The 16,218-nt window shown below is 47.8% G+C and overlaps 1 protein-coding gene and 1 long non-coding RNA gene across 8 annotated transcripts in view; one reads left to right on the forward strand and one right to left on the reverse strand.

Moving 5' to 3' along the window:
- The window catches only part of Ubr4 (ubiquitin protein ligase E3 component n-recognin 4), a 121,876-nt gene that overhangs the window by 43,160 nt on the left and 62,498 nt on the right, over positions 1-16,218 (forward strand). For 5 of the 7 annotated variants that reach the window (XM_059255297.1, XM_059255302.1, XM_059255299.1 and 2 more), the window contains exons 35-52: positions 890-1,081; positions 1,963-2,033; positions 2,113-2,260; positions 2,604-2,831; positions 3,339-3,509; positions 4,735-4,917; positions 5,882-6,040; positions 6,353-6,505; positions 6,863-7,090; positions 8,090-8,247; positions 9,191-9,362; positions 9,704-9,905; positions 10,603-10,766; positions 11,230-11,446; positions 12,572-12,788; positions 13,508-13,540; positions 14,639-14,702; positions 15,032-15,166. In XM_059255297.1, coding sequence (XP_059111280.1) covers positions 890-1,081; positions 1,963-2,033; positions 2,113-2,260; positions 2,604-2,831; positions 3,339-3,509; positions 4,735-4,917; positions 5,882-6,040; positions 6,353-6,505; positions 6,863-7,090; positions 8,090-8,247; positions 9,191-9,362; positions 9,704-9,905; positions 10,603-10,766; positions 11,230-11,446; positions 12,572-12,788; positions 13,508-13,540; positions 14,639-14,702; positions 15,032-15,166 — 2,895 coding nt within the window. The remainder of the gene's footprint in view (positions 1-889; positions 1,082-1,962; positions 2,034-2,112; positions 2,261-2,603; positions 2,832-3,338; positions 3,510-4,734; positions 4,918-5,881; positions 6,041-6,352; positions 6,506-6,862; positions 7,091-8,089; positions 8,248-9,190; positions 9,363-9,703; positions 9,906-10,602; positions 10,767-11,229; positions 11,447-12,571; positions 12,789-13,507; positions 13,541-14,638; positions 14,703-15,031; positions 15,167-16,218) is intronic. The other 2 variants (XM_059255301.1, XM_059255304.1) reach the window with 1 other exon arrangement.
- LOC131904239 (uncharacterized) lies at positions 1,326-12,046 on the reverse strand. Its single transcript, XR_009377707.1, has 4 exons — positions 10,116-12,046; positions 9,684-9,875; positions 6,370-6,540; positions 1,326-4,014 (listed from the first exon to the last, which is right to left on the reverse strand). It is a non-coding gene; the product is annotated as an uncharacterized LOC131904239 (long non-coding RNA).

A 16,218-nucleotide genomic window follows, 5' to 3' on the forward strand; every position in this document is an offset into this window, starting at 1 on the left:
AAGTCTTAGGTCAAGCACTTTCCTTGACTCCCCACCCGTGAAACTAGCAAGCTGGTTAAATTCAGGGTAGGGCTCTGGTCTCAAAACCCCAGTAAGTTTCTCCCTCCTTTTCTGTAATTATTGTCCTTTTGGCACTGAGTTGTCAGAGTGAAGAGGCTGCTGGGAATTTAGAAATCTGAGCCTGATATGACTTGGTGGTTGTAGGCATTTTAATGCTTTAAAATTTATTTTATTGTATTGTATTTTTATGGGGGATGGGGTTGAGGCAGGGTCTCTGTAGTCCTGGCTGTCCTGGAATTTGTTATATTCAGGCTGGCCTTGAACTCAGAGATCCACCTGCCTCTGCCTCCCTCGTGTTGAGATTAAAGGTGTGCACTACCATGCCTAGCTTTCTATTTTTAATTGTATGTGTGTGTGGAGGTGGTGTTGGTGTTGGTGTTGGTGGTGGTGGTGGTGGTGGTGGTGGTGGGGCTGTGCCTACAGAGGCCAGAAAAGGGTGTTAGATCCCCTTGAGCTAGAGTTGAGGGCCACCTAATGTGGGTACTTGGAACAGAACCCAGTCCTGTATAAGCAGCATGTGCTCTTAACTGCTGAGTGTCTCTCCAGCCTCTGTCCACTGGGCTTTTAAGAGAAACACAGAACTACCTGCTATGGTTTGCTTCTCTTTTGGTCTTTGGAGCTGTTTCTTTCTGTCTGTAGCATTTAAAACTAGTTAACAACTTGCATGAATGGTAATGCTAATGGTAGAGAGAATGCTGATGAGCCTCTTAGAAGCCCATCTTGCTTGAGGGGTCTTAGTTTCCATTTTTACTCCATTCTTCCAATTTCAGTTTTACTTTATCTTGTAAGATAAATTGAGAACTAAAGCTTCTCTGGGTCTCTCTTGCAGCATGTGATGGTCTTGGAGTGCACATGTCATATTATGTCTTACTTGGCTGATGTCACAAATGCCCTGAGCCAGAGTAATGGCCAAGGACCAAGTCACCTCTCTGTGGATGGGGAAGAACGTGCCATTGAAGTGGATTCAGACTGGGTAGAAGAGTTAGCAGTGGAGGAGGAAGACTCCCAGGCTGAGGACTCTGTAAGTGCTGAGGGGGAAGGGAATGGCTGTCGAGCATGTCTAAGTCTTTTCTACTCTTTTCCACCTGGGTGGCCTTCAGAACTTGGAGTCCTGTTGCATTCTTTTTGCCCACATGCCTAGTGCGAGGCTCTGCTCGTGCGTTGTTCTGGCCAGTCCCTTGGTGAATAACTGAAATGGATGTATGCCTTTCTTCTCTCGGGAGCTGCCGGTTCTGCTTCACCCATGACAAGTTTAGGGAGGGATGCATTCTTCATGAGGTGGAGGACCCTTGAATGCACTAAGGGTTTTTAATTGCCTGCTCCCTGCTCCCTGTAACGTGAACTGCTAAATGGTCTTTTAATAAAAACCCCAGAGCCAGATATTAGAGTAAATGCTGAGAGATCAGAGAGACAAAGGAATAAGCCACAGCCACATCTTATCTCGCCAACTCCACGAATCCTCTGACTGACGCCTCTGAGTCCTCAGCCGAAGGCTCTCCAGCCAAAAAGCCGTTAGTTCCTGTCTCCTCAGGCCTTGTATACCTTTCTCTGCCCGCCCTCACTTCCTTCCTAGTGCTGAGATGCCTCCCGAGTGCTAGGATTAAAGGTGTGTGCCACCACTGCTTGGCATCTATGGTTAATCTAGTGGCTTGTTCTGTTCTCTGATCTTGAGGCAAAGTTTATTAGGGTACACAATATATCACCACCCCTCCCCCCCTCTTAAAAGAAAACTAGAAAATTGCACTTGAAATTGTAGGAGGCTTCAGACAGCTGGGTCTTTCAAATCAGGGCAGGTTCCCACTAGTCCCGGTGTGTCTCTCCATGGAGTGTGGGAGCAGATGTGTTTTATGGGTTCCTATGTGGAGATTATGTGTGATTAAAAAGACCTATTGATCTTTGAAGGATGAAGATTCTCTTTGCAATAAACTCTGCACCTTCACCATCACCCAGAAGGAGTTTATGAACCAGCACTGGTGAGTTCCTTTAAAGTCAGGCTATCTGGGCCTCTGGTGCTGGGACCTGTGACTTAGTGCTGGCTTTTGTTCCTTGTAGGTACCACTGTCATACCTGTAAGATGGTGGATGGGGTGGGGGTGTGCACAGTATGTGCGAAGGTGTGCCACAAGGATCATGAGATTTCCTACGCCAAGTATGGTTCTTTTTTCTGTGACTGTGGAGCCAAGGAAGATGGCAGCTGCTTGGTGAGAGATGGAACCTTCATGGTGTCATATGGGCAACTTGTTAGTAACACAGGAATGTCTAAGGCAGACCAGAAAATTCCCATGTTAGCTCTGTATGGCCAAGAATTTGTTCTCATTCTGTTATGAGTGACATGTCCATTTGTGGCCCCAAAGCGACAAGCTCCTCGTAGAGTCAAGACCTGATGCTCTTAGTGGGCAGTGCAGATAGGCGTTGGGTGAGCCCCATGGAGCTGGGCTTGGGAATCACATGTATAGCCAGTTCCTCCTCTGCTTCCAGTATCTTAGCAGTATTTCATCTGGCTTGTGGCAAGAACTTGGGGACACGGACCTTTTCTGTCCCTAGGCACTGGTGAAACGAACTCCTAGCAGCGGCATGAGCTCTACCATGAAGGAGTCAGCATTTCAGAGCGAACCAAGGGTTTCCGAGAGTTTGGTGCGCCATGCCAGCACCTCACCTGCTGACAAGGCCAAGGTCACCATCAGTGATGGGAAGGTTACTGAGGAAGAGAAGCCCAAGAAGAGCAGCCTGTGCCGCACAGTTGAGGGGTGCCGTGAGGAGCTGCAGAATCAGGTGGGGCTTCCCGATGGGCACTAGTGCACGGGACAGAGTTTAGCAAGTCTTGAGTCAGTAGTGTGAGGCTCTCCTGGCAGCCCGGTGTCCTCTCTCGTTCTTGCAGTGATCATGCCAGGAGTGTGTGTTATCCATCTCTGGGGAAGATTTTACAGTAGTGGGAGTCATTCTAGAACATGCTTTCTTGGCCAGGGGTCCTCATCTGGGCCCAGAGTTCAGGAAACCATTGAGTGATTGTTTTTTCTGTTTTTCACATTATGTATGCATAGGAGAGAGGTGGTTATATATGCTGGGTGCGTTGAATGACTTAGGGTGTCTGTGGGACCCTGGCTTAGAAATACTCCCCTCATCAGTAGTGCATTGACTGCAGTCAGAGCTAGGATTCTGGAGAGGGAAACCAGTTTGCTAAAGGCAATAACTGTCAAGATCATTACATATGACCCATGATTTTTCGTTCTTTTCTTTCTTTTTTTTTTTTTTTCACTTGTGTATTTCGATTTCTCTCAGGCCAATTTCTCCTTCGCTCCTCTCGTGTTAGACATGCTCAATTTCCTCATGGATGCCATTCAGACCAACTTTCAGCAGGCTTCAGCTGTGGGGAGCAGCAGCCGAGCACAGCAGGCCCTCAGCGAACTCCATACAGTGGACAAGGTTGTGGAGATGACGGACCAGCTGATGGTGAGTGTGTTAGGGTCGCAAGGTTTGGTGACTATACAACCTGTACTTCACGGCTTCCCAATATGTGCCAGAGCAACTGGGAATAGATTTAGAGTTAGTTGGTCCCAGGCCAAGCAGAACCTAGAATCTGTGGTCTCATCCTTCCTCAGCTATACTCTGAGCAATGTAGAAACCCACAGATGAGCTGTGGTCTGGGTATTTAGGGAGTAAGTCCTCTTTTTATTAAAGCTTCTGAATGCATGAACTCCTAAGATGTGAAGAGCTCCATTTTGGGAGCACTCTAACAGAAACTCCTTTGTAGAAAATTGAAAGCCTCTTGACTGTGCCTTCCTTCCTAAGGCTCAGTAGCTTTGTCCTTTTCTGACCTCCAGCCCTGAGTTAAAGACAGCTTTCCTTTAGTTATTCTTTCGACTTGGGACGCAGCCTGTCAGTCTTCTGCCTTAGGACTGCTCGCCCAGCTCTGCGTGGCAGACTCCTGATCTGCTGGGGTAGGTAGAGGCAGTTCCTGGAGGGGCAAGTGTAGACACCAGGAATGAGGTCATGATAGATTTCACAAGGGGCCTATCAGTGAGTTGTACCCAGGAATACACGCGTGGACATATGCCAGTGCTTCATTAACACCAGTCCTTTCAGAGCAGAGGATTTAAGATTTCAGATAATGACATCCAAAACTAAAGACATAAGTTGATGACCTATCAAGTTGCCAACTTCACTTTTGCTGGGTGGGATGCATGAAAGAAAAATACTGTATATCACTACCATCATTTTATAAGTGAAAATAGATTTTAACATTTAATAAGCAGCCAGTACTTAATTTACTTTCATGGAAAATTTACCCTGCTGTTCTAGACAGACTGAAGATAGTAGATTTACTCAGCTGAGCATGGTGGTTTGGAGGCTGAAGTCTATTACCTTGTTTTTTTTTTTAGCCCTTGTTAGCCTGAACTCATTATATAGACCAGGCTAGCCTGGAAAACACAAAGATCCACCTGCCTCTGCCTCTCAAGTGCTAGGATTAAAGGCTTCTGCCACCATGCCCTGCTACCTTTTCTTTGTTGTTGTTAGTAATTTTATTATTTGAGAATTATATACCCTCATATAATTTATTTTGATCAGATTCACAAACCCTCAACTTCTCCCAGATCCAATGCTTTTGAATGACTAAAGTGTGCCATGCTTATTATTTGCTTACTCTAATACTTTCTCTGCTTCTCCCCTCTTCCAGGTTCCTACCTTAGGCTCACAGGAAGGTGCCTTTGAGAATGTGCGGATGAATTACAGTGGAGACCAGGGCCAGACTATCCGGCAGCTCATCAGTGCTCATGTGCTCAGGCGGGTGGCTATGTGTGTGCTCTCTTCCCCCCATGGGCGCCGCCAGCATTTGGCTGTCAGCCACGAGAAGGGCAAGGTAGGTTCTGTGATTCCTTCCTAGTCATTTTAGGTCCTGATTGTCTTAAATGCTAAGTGGAGCAGAGAGATGACCATGTTCAGATAGATAGACCCTGTGAGTGGATACATCTGCTGGTCTGGTTGTGAGAATGCTTTCAAGACTGATCTCATTAAACCTTTTGGCTTGAACCTGAGTCGTTTGGTTATCCCTAGAACTGAGATGGCTAGGGAAAGGCTCTGGCAAAGGCAGTGATCAGCTGGTGTTGAGGACAACATAGTTCCAAGTTGTGCCCATTTTGGGGCACTGAAAAGCACAAGCAGAGAGGCAGAATCCTTTCAGGAAGACCCAATGTTCCTGATCTTGAGAAACACAGTGCTGCTAAGTTGGGGTGCTGGGTATCTGTTCTCTGTTCTTGCCTCTCATCAGGGCTGTTTTAACCTTAAGTGAAAGCATGGATGGTCCTTAAAGCAGCTGGCCCACAGGAAAAAGTGCTTAAAGTGCTAAACGGGATGCTTGAGGACAGTGGCCCACAGGAATTAACTAGTTAGGATTATTATTGATTGGTTTTTTTGAGACAGGGTTTCTCTGTGTAACATCTCTGGCTGTTCTGGAACTTACTTTGTAGACCAGGCTAGCCTCGAACTCAAGAGATCTGCCTGCCTTTGCCTCCTGAGTGCTGGAATTAAAGGCATGCACCACCATGCCCAGCTGGAATTAACTATTATGAAAAGATTCTGCACAGAAAAGTTGGTTTAATTACTTATTTCTTTTGCCCTCACTGGAAGGAGGGCATGAATGCCCTTCCATGTCTTTCTTTGGGGAGAAATAGAAGCTAATCTTCATCTAGACATTTCCTAAGAGATGTAATCCATAAAGCAGGCCAGTGACCCACACCCCTTCCAAGGGAGCCTTGTCGCCTGCCCTGGACTCAAAGGGTCACCCTCCTGGGACTGGGGCTAAGCAGGTGGCGGTTCCTTTGCAGATCACAGTACTGCAGCTCTCAGCGCTCCTGAAACAAGCGGATTCCAGCAAGAGAAAGTTGACTCTGACCCGCTTGGCTTCTGCCCCAGTTCCCTTCACAGTGCTGAGTCTTACTGGAAACCCCTGCAAGGAGGACTATCTGGCAGTGTGTGGGCTGAAGGTAAAGATCCAGTGCAGGAGTGACTCCCAGAGCTCTGAGCTCTGACCAAGTCTGCCTTGGCCTCAGCTTCACCTTCTCCTTCTCACTGATAGCTAAAAGCATAAAAGCTACTGGAATGCAGAGTCTTTCTCTGATCTCGCTCCATGTCTCCCCATTGTTCCCTTCTTTGTGTGTTCTGGAAACCTGAGTGTCTAGGCAATCTGAATGCCATCTGGAGGCAGGGAATGTTAAGATGGAAACATGGGAGCTCTGAAATGAATCAGCCCACTTTACTAGGCACATTCAACAGTTTGTTCTTTAACCCGTGCCCAGGACTGCCACGTGCTTACCTTCAGTAGCTCGGGCTCTGTTTCGGATCACTTGGTGTTACATCCCCAGTTGGCAACAGGGAACTTCATCATCAAAGCTGTGTGGTTACCTGGTTCACAGACTGAGCTGGCCATTGTCACTGCAGACTTTGTCAAGGTAAGTGATGATGGCTTCCTTTTAATTCTAGAACACTTGAATTAAAAACAAATATCATTCTCATGCTTTCTGTTACATTGCTAAGTAGATAGATATGTGTCTCTAGGAATTGGTTCTTTACAAATCTGTGACTACTGTTATAAATCTGTGTATTTCTTCCTGCTCAAACCTTGAGGGATGTGGAAGACACTTGTTTTTATGTGCATCACGGTGCCTAGCACCTTACTAGTTAGGGACTTGTTGACTGGAGGGTGAATGCCCATAACTGTGAAGTTGTAGCTGTTAGAAGTTGCCGGGGTACTTTAGGGGTGGGACTGAAAGAGATCACCTTTCTTCACTGCTCCTGTCACCTTGCAGATTTACGACCTGTCTATTGATGCCTTGAGTCCAACCTTCTACTTTCTCCTGCCGAGCTCAAAGATAAGAGATGTTACCTTCCTTTTCAATGAGGAAGGCAAGAACATCATTGTCATCATGTCCTCTGCTGGGTACATGTACACACAGCTCATGGAGGAGGCCAGCAGTGCCCAGCAGGGGCCCTTCTACGTCACTAATGTCTTGGAAATAACTCATGAGGACCTGAAGGTTAGAGGCCATCTTGACACTTCCTTCTGTTCCATGTTTGACTTGTTTAGCAACTCCTCTGTTGTCTCCTTTTAGTTGCCTTATTTTTTCTCATGTGTACATGCATGTGCATTTAGCTTCTTCTTACCTAATAGCAAAGTCTAAATCACTAAGGCAATTCAGCTGCAAGGTCCTTGCTTCTCAGAATCTGTTATCAGAGTTACTATGTCTTTTCAGTGACATGTCACTCCAGCAATGAGGGATTGCTAACGAAAAACACCTTTCTGAAAAATATAGTTATTTTATGTGTATGGGTGTTTGCTTGCATGCATGTCTATGTACCACATTCATCTGGCACTGAAGACCAGAAGAAGGTTATCAGTCCTCTGGAATTGGAATTACAGACAGTTGTGAGCTGCCATGTGGATCTGGGAATTAAACCCAGGTCCCTGGAAGAGCAGCCAGTGCTCTTAACCACTAGAGCTATTACTCCAGCTTAGAAAAACTCTTTAATAATTGCACATGACCAGTTCTGGATAATGCCCAAAAGGGAACCGGCCCTAAACAGAAATCTCCATCAGCTTATATAGTTACACTTGAGCAATTGAACATGTTTTACAGAGACAGAGATCCCAAGGTTTGGTTGTTTGGACAAATGGGAAGATTTACAGTGTAGAGTATTGTTAGTTCTCCTGAGACAGATCAGGGCTGCTATTCCCAGGCAGCTATTCTCCAGGGTCATCCTGCCTACCTGGCAGAACTGTGCCCTTCCTGATAGAGGCACATGTCAGCCAGGGTCATCTTCTCTTACTTGCCCTGCAGCTAGAATTTACTTTTGTGTGGCATACTATTTTCTGAGGATGTCAGTTTATTACGTCCATCTCAACCTTCCTGTGACAATTACATGAGGTCTTATGCTTAGGGTATGGAAGTGCCTTGTGGTGGTTTAAAGTCCTACCCCAGAACCTGGGTTCCAGCTAGTAAGAGAAATCCTGCATACGTGTGTCTTTTCTCCTGCAGGACAGTAACAGCCAGGTGGCAGGTGGTGGCGTGTCTGTCTACTATTCGCACGTGTTGCAGATGCTTTTCTTCAGCTACAGTCAGGGCAAGTCCTTTGCGGCCACTGTCAGCAGGAGCACTCTGGAGGTGTTGCAGCTCTTCCCCATCAACATCAAAAGGTGAGAGCACTGGTGGGATGCCGGCCTCCTGGATGCCCTCTCTTCTCATCCCCACACCTCGCCTCTCCACTATTGCTTCACATACTGGCTCTGACCAGGCTTGCACTACTCCAGTTGAGTATCTTTAAAGACAAACAGCCATGATTGGCAAGTTGGGCTACTTGCTTGCTTGTTCTTCACCATGGAGACACCGAACTATAACAGGCTGAGAGGATTCACTGTTACACAGAGAGAAAACCTGTAGTCAAGGCAACTGGTGTGATTTTAACAATGACCAAGTTTCAAGGAGGAGACAGTGCCAGTGAGATACTCACCCTGCCCCAAGGCCCTTTCATTTTTGTCTTCTTGAGAAGACCCCCTCCCCCCCATCAGTAAATAGGACACACATCAGTCCTGGAGGTGTGGCTAGAACTGGGGCAGGTAAGTGTGTTCATCAGTTTTCCTGATGACAGAGGTAGGTGTGAGGTGGTGAGTTCTATTTAAGGAAGAAGAAGGAGGAAGAGGAGGAGGAGGAGGAGGAGGAGGAGGAGGAGAAGAAGAAGAAGAAGAAGAGATTCAGAGTCTCTTCTACTCCTTAGCTGCTGCAGAAGAGCTGTTTTAGATCTGTAGGGAATTAGCCTGGTTTGGAATGACATCAAATGGGCAGAAGAACTGTATAGGATACCATGCCATCCGCCTTAGGCAACCCTGTGGCTTTAATAGTTGATAGTCTCGAAAGGTCACTCATTCCAAGTAGCTAAGTTTCAGGAGGACTCTTGGGGGCACACACTGGAGTGATGGTAACACACACATGGTTCTTAGTAAACTGACCCTTGGTGAATCTGAATCCTTGGCCAGGGATTCTGTTCTGAGTAATGGAGCTACTCGTAGGACAGTCCTTTTTAAAGGCAGGAACTGAAAAACGGGGAGAGACAGACACCACGTCTACTTCTGTTGTCTGCAGCTCCAATGGTGGCAGTAAGACCTCTCCTGCGCTCTGCCAGTGGTCTGAGGTGATGAACCACCCTGGCTTGGTCTGTTGTGTCCAGCAAACTACGGGTGTGCCTCTGGTAGTCATGGTGAAACCAGACACTTTCCTCATCCAGGAGATTAAAACTCTTCCCGCCAAAGCAAAGGTCAGTGCCCTTTCCCACATTTCCTGCTTAGGAATTTATTCCATCTCTGGCAGCTTGAAAATATTTTTTCCATCTCCATATTGTGTCATAAATCCATAATTCTAGCACTGGGAAGTCTGAAGCAGGAGGATTAAGAGTTTGGAGGCCAGCCTAACCTGCATATTGAGCCCCCATCTGAAGAAACAAATGAAGGAATGGCTGGGCCTTTGCTGTCCTTTTGTCTCCCAACCCGCCTGTGGAGCTGAGGTTTACCACCTCTCTCGGAGACTCCGAGCCACAAGTGTGAGAACTAACCCAGTGCACGACTCCCGCCCCACCCACCTTTTATCCTCTCCTCCTAGATCCAAGACATGGTGGCCATTAGACACACCGCCTGCAATGAGCAGCAGCGGACGACCATGATCCTGCTGTGTGAGGACGGCAGCCTGCGCATTTACATGGCCAATGTGGAGAACACCTCTTACTGGCTCCAGCCTTCCCTGCAGCCCAGCAGCGTCATCAGCATCATGAAGCCTGTGCGAAAGCGCAAAACGGCTACAATCAGTAAGTCTCCTCCAGAACCCTGTGGGCATGGGTTCGGGTCCCTGTGATGGTCAAGAGATGAGCTGGCTTTCCTGCTTGCACATTTGGTGAGGTCAGAGACCAGTCCTAGCCAATTTTCTGAAACAACTTTGAACCAGCAGTTTTTGGTGCCCCATAAAGAGTGTTGTCTTCAGGTTTGGGTTTTCTTTGGAGTTAGGGAAGGTGGCTTACCTGTGCATTTGATTTCATTGAAGCGTAGATCCTTCAGTTGCCTAATTTCCCACAGACTAGTATGGACGTCAGGTCTTGCTCCTGGCTGTGAGAGGACTCTTTGAAGAACAGGAAGTGTGATTTTAGGAGGGAATGATCCTGGCTAAGTGAAGTACACTGTAGGCATCATTATGTTTTCTTAAATTGTTCTAGATTTTTCATGTTTGAGATGATGATGTAGCTTATCATCTTGTAAAGAAATAGATTCTGTTGTGTTATGAACTGTACACTCCATACTGATACCAGGTTTTGTATGGTGGGTCACAGTGGTTGGGGTGGTATGCTGGAGAGCCGATCTTGATAAGCATTGTGATGGGACAGATGATGGAATCTCATTTGGTTAGAGATTGGAGTGTACGAGCATGGGCTCCATGTTTAACCCTGGAGTGAGCAGAGGTGCTGAGACCATGCACCAGTGCTCCCGAGCAAACTGGCACTGTCCCCACAGCAGCCCGCACATCCAGCCAGGTGACCTTCCCCATCGACTTTTTTGAACACAACCAGCAGCTGACGGATGTAGAGTTTGGTGGTAATGACCTCCTGCAAGTCTACAATGCACAACAGATAAAGCACAGACTGAACTCCACTGGCATGTATGTGGCTAACACCAAGGTGAGGAGTACACAGGGCTGGCTCACTTTCTGGGTTAGCACTCTTGTGGCCAACTCGTGTCTGTCTTTTCAGCACTAGGCTTGAACCCAGGCACTCCACCATTGAGCAGCACTCCACACATCTTCCTTAGAATCAGACATAGAATATGTACTCAAGAGTTGCTCACTTCTGCTCAAATGATCCTTGAATAAATCGACATTTTTCAACTGCTGAAGGTCTTGAGTCCCACTAGGCTAAATTTGAACTATTGTTAGCAGGGTTACTATGTACAGAACGACAGGGTGGTTAATGCTTGGGGGGGGCGTGGAGTTGCGGGGGAGGGAGCCTGACACTCTCTCTCTCCTCCCTTGGTCATGACATGATTAGGATGGAGTTAAAGAAATGAGGTCTTACCTAGTAGCCACTGAGGCAGTGTGGGAAGAAAGGTTCTGGGAATTTGTGACATGTGCTTTTGTCCTTGCAGCCTGGTGGCTTCACCATTGAGATTAGCAACAACAGCAGCACTATGGTGATGACAGGCATGCGGATCCAGATTGGGACCCAGGCAATTGAACGGGCTCCGTCATACATCGAGATCTTTGGCAGAACCATGCAGCTTAATCTGAGCCGTTCTCGCTGGTTTGACTTCCCCTTCACCCGAGAGGAAGCCCTGCAGGCTGACAAGAAGCTGAACCTCTTCAGTGAGTGAGCCATCCAGGGCAAGCTGGAGCCTTCTCATTGTGACTAGAATAGACGACCACTAGGTGGCCCTCCACTGTTAGGGATTCCTGCTCTACCTAGTTCTCCCTTTATTTGAGGTGTAAGAGGTAGGCTGCTGGAAAAGGAGACTGCTTTTTTTCTTGCTGATGGTACAGACTTTTTGCATGTTAGGTGAATATTCTACCACTAAGCTATATCACCAGCCCCTTTTAAACTTTTTATTTTGAAACAAACAGACCTCGAACTTGGGATCTTCCTGCCTTAGCCTTCTGAGTATCTGGGATTACAGGCCAGTGCCAGTAGGTCTATTAAAAAAAATAGATGTGGTGGTAGAGAGAGGGCATGCTCAGTTAGCTATTTGCTTTGATGTTGCATTGGCCTCATCGATGGAGCTCTTCTGTGTCAGAGGAGGCAAGACTGATCAACGTGAAATCAAGAGGCATGTGCTCTCTCAACTGAACTCTATCCTTGGCTAAAAGCTTTTTACATTTAATTCAAGCATTCATTCATAGACAGGGTCTCGTGTATTTCAGCCTGTCCTTGAGCTCACTGTATAGCTGAGTATGATCTTGAACCTCTGATCCTCCTGCCTCTACTCCCTAAGTTCTGGAATTAGAGGTTTGTGTCACAATGCCAGTTTATGTGGTGTTAGGGATGGAACCTAGCAAGCACTCAAGTGAGCTACATCCCTAGCCCCAGGCTTTTTGCACTTTATATGTCCCTGAGCATTTACTGGCTGTTTAGCTGAAGTTCTTTCTCCTAGAAATAGTTACTTTTGTGTGGATGGTGATGACCTGTTTTCTGGTGACAAAGAAAGTGCTTAGAGACCACAGGGAATAAGGGCTGGAGGTGGAACGCCAGTGAGCACCAGAGGATCTTTAGAGTGATGGTTAGGGTCTTTCCCAAGTAGGAGCCATCAGACTGGTCCATCGAACTGTTGTTGTGCATTCAGCAGTGAGTGCTGCCAAGTGCCTCAACAGACACGGCTTCCAAGTCTGTGAGGGATGTGATCTGCACCTGTGCCTGACTGTGCTGTGCTTTGCCTTGGAGTGTGACACAAGCTCTAAGTCAGTATGCTTCCTAAAGGCTTCTCTTGCCTATTGCAGTCGGTGCCTCGGTGGATCCAGCAGGCGTCACCATGATAGATGCTGTCAAAATTTATGGCAAGACTAAGGAGCAGTTTGGCTGGCCTGATGAGCCCCCAGAAGAATTCCCTTCTGCCTCTGTCAGCAACATCTGTCCTTCCAACCTGAATCAGAGTAATGGTGCTGGGGAGAGTGACTCAGCTGCTCCAACTACGACCAGTGGCACTGTCCTGGAGAGGTACAGTGTTGGCAGGGTTGCCTTTAGTTCTTAACCATTTGGCATTGACTGCAGAGCCCTTCTATGTCTTAAGTCTCCCACGTCTAGTCTGTGATTGTCAAGTTCTCACACTCAACATTCAGTTTCTCCCTAATACACACACAGAGCCTGGGAAATGGGCTCAGAGGAATCTAATCTGGGTCTCTGTCCAGATAGAAGCTTGGTCGTTTATTTAATGTTCCATAAGCATTTGACTAGCCAGAGACTGCAGACTAGAGAGTGTTCACAGCCGTGCTCTAGATGAGGGTCCAGACTGAAACAGCAGCACACATCTGCCCTCTGTGCCAGTCCTGTCGTCTTCTCATCTTCCTCTGTGGTAATGACACTGCCAGCAAGAGAAGCTGCCACAGCATCTTGCAGGAGAGAGCAGTGTCCTTAGAGCTCCCTACAGTGGCATTCGTCAGCACATGCTTGCCTTTCTTGTGCTGGGTGGCTGCTGGTTTGCCATGGTAGATGAAGCAGGTCCTGATGTAAGAGTGAGTTTCTTACATTGTAAACCCTGAGATAGCCATGCTTGGAGTTGCTGCGCCCCACCAGCAGCCTCCCCACTTCTGCCTTTCTTCCCCACCTCCCCACCCCCCCACCCCTGATTCATATATCGTTTGCTTAGGATGTGTTTCTAGGTTTCTCTGAGCTTCACATTTTTTTCCTTTTTTTTTTCCCTTTGCTTCTCCCCCAAGTTCTGAAACTGAGTCCCTAACCAAGCTGGACCGGTTAGTATGCCCTGTTTCTTTTCTCTGCACGAGTGCGTGTGTGTCAGAGAGCAGCGTCCGCATTGGTGTGGCTTTGCGCTGATTGGCTTCTGTTCCAAGTCCTGCTACTTTTCTGTTCTGGTCATTGCATGGCTGCAGAGCTCTCCATGTGTAAACTGGAGCCTACCCGGGACTGTGAGTGCACCCTTGGTGTTGGCCACATCAGCCTCTTGGCTCTGTCTTCCTTAACCCATTCTTGCTGCTCATTCTGTACGACGGATGCGAAGGGATGGGGGTAGAGGGGCAAAATGCCCTACCAGTTCATAAGCTCCTGGAACTTGTTCCACTTCCCTTTATCCTGTGCTTCCTCATCTTCCCTCTGTCTTCGGCGCCTTCCTTTATCCCTGCCCTTTCTCACTCCGGCTACCTTCTCAGTGCTTTCCTTTCCTGTCCAGACCCCAGCTCTCAGGATGATGGTTGTTTTACTATGCCACTTAAATTCACAGGAGTAAGCCTAGAGCATGTTATCTGATAGATACTATTTAATGGCCGAACTTCCTGCTTCTTCCCTAATGGAGAAGTTCATGTTCTATCCTTTGAATGTTCCAGTGGCATGCATCTAAAAATAGTTTGTTTGTTCCTGTACTTAAAGCCCATAGGAAATGCCTTGTGCATTTTCCTGGCTGTGTAAGCAGAAGCCTAACCTTAACATTGCCAGTGTAAACAGATGGCTTTAACTTCTCCCTTGTGCCTCCCTTTGCCCACTGATCTCTGAGCACCTGAGCTTCGGGCACTGTTGCATCGAGACTTAAGCCCCTCTCAGGATCCCTGCCACAGGCAGTAGAAGGAAGCACATTTATCCTCTTTGAGGAAGAAAAGCTCGTCTTTGAGTGGCGGATTATGAACATGGCCTCAGGTTGATCTCCGAGCAGGAGCCAGGTTTCTTCTGGCCTGTAACACAGGCAGCGATATGCATGGCGCCTGTGGCAGGTTTTATTGTGCTTTGATTTTGTATTTGGCATTCGATAGCTGTCCCCAAGGTCCTCACCACTACAGCTTGCCCGGCTGACATGAGAGAGAACAGTGCTTGTACTCAAGCCAGGCTTTCTGTCTCCCCAGGCTGGTTGTGAGTTCTTTGGAAGCCCTGGAAAGCTGCTTTGCTGTTGGCCCAATCATCGAGAAGGCAAGTCATTTCTTCAAAGCACACGGGAGCTTTCTGAAGAGGCAGGAAGTAGGGTTGTTGGCTGAGGCCTGTTGCCTTAGAGCATAAGAGCACTGACAGCACGTCTTGATTACAAAGCATCCCTGATCTCTGCACCTGTGTTGTAGGAGGGTTCTAGTTTCAAAATTTTCTTGTCTGATCTTTCTAGTCCATGGAGGGTAGCCTGTCTTGGCTGGCCTGGAAGGAAGGAAGGAAGGAAGGGAGGAAGGGAGGAAGGGAAGAGGGCAGACTAGAGGGTATTCCACGCTGCATTGAGGGCTCAGTGCTAACCCTGCTGTCTTCCACATCAGGAGAGAAACAAGCATGCAGCCCAGGAGCTGGCCACTCTGCTGCTCTCCCTGCCAGCACCTGCCAGTGTCCAGCAGCAGTCAAAGAGTCTTCTGGCCAGCCTGCACACCAGCCGCTCGGCCTACCACAGCCACAAGGTAATCAATTGTCCCTCTCTGAGAGTCCTTCTGTAGGAATGGAAATTGTCCTCACAGGGAGTCAGGTCAGTTGGCTCTTCGTCTGGAAAGCAAGGCCCTAGTGGAGTGAGAAGGAGGAAGGAACTCACACTGAGATTCAAGAGCCAGTCCCAAGTTTCTCCCAAGGAATGTATGAATGCTACTCTAGACTGAGAAAGCAGTCTAGTAGGCCACTGGAACTTGCTCTATTTTTCTGTCTGTGACAGGATCAGCAAGTTTAGAAGAGAGTGACTATGGGTGGCTGCTTCTCCGTGGGAGAGTGTGAGGGTCGGGATGTACCATAGGTGGTTAATATACTGTTGTTCCGAGCCCTCAGCTGGGGGCTGGGGTGAGAGGCATACATGTGTGGCAGGTGGTTGTTGAGTGTGGGTTATTGTTGGGCCTCAGAGGGTCTCCAGTACAACAGCCAATATCTGCTGAAGGAGGTAAGCTGAGCCTCTTTGGGTAGATGGGAAACATGACAGTGCAGACCAGTTGGAGGAAAGCACTTAGGGGCACTGCCAGCCCAGCGTTTGTACTTCTGTCCCTTAACATCAAGGAATGTATTCCGCTTGCCAAGCTTCCCAAGGAAAGGTTGTTTAGAAGCATCATCCTTGGGTAAAGGCCCTATTGAGGGATAGCTGCTGCCAGAGGAAGTGATCTGCTGCTGTAGTTGTTGATCGAATAGATACTATTTTCCTGGGACACTGTGAAGCCATTTATGTGGTTGTTGAAATTTTTGTTTGTCTTTTGTTTTTCAAGACAGGGTTTCTCTGTGTATCAGCTCTGGCTGTCCTGGAACTCACTTTGTAGACCAGGCTGGCCTTGAACTCACAGATCCGCCTGGCTCTGCCTCCCGAGTGCTGGGATTAAAGGCGTGCGCCACCACCGCCCGGCTGGCGGCGCACGCCTTTAATCCCAGCACTCTGGAGGCAGAGGCAGGTGGATCTCTGTGAGTTCGAGGCCAGCCTGGTCTCCAAAGTGAGTTCCAGGAAAGGCGCAAAGCTACACAGAGAAACACTGTCTCGAAAAAC

The sequence above is a fragment of the Peromyscus eremicus genome, chromosome 2 (assembly GCF_949786415.1).
Source record: "Peromyscus eremicus chromosome 2, PerEre_H2_v1, whole genome shotgun sequence".
In the NCBI taxonomy this organism is placed as follows: Eukaryota; Metazoa; Chordata; class Mammalia; order Rodentia; family Cricetidae; genus Peromyscus; species Peromyscus eremicus.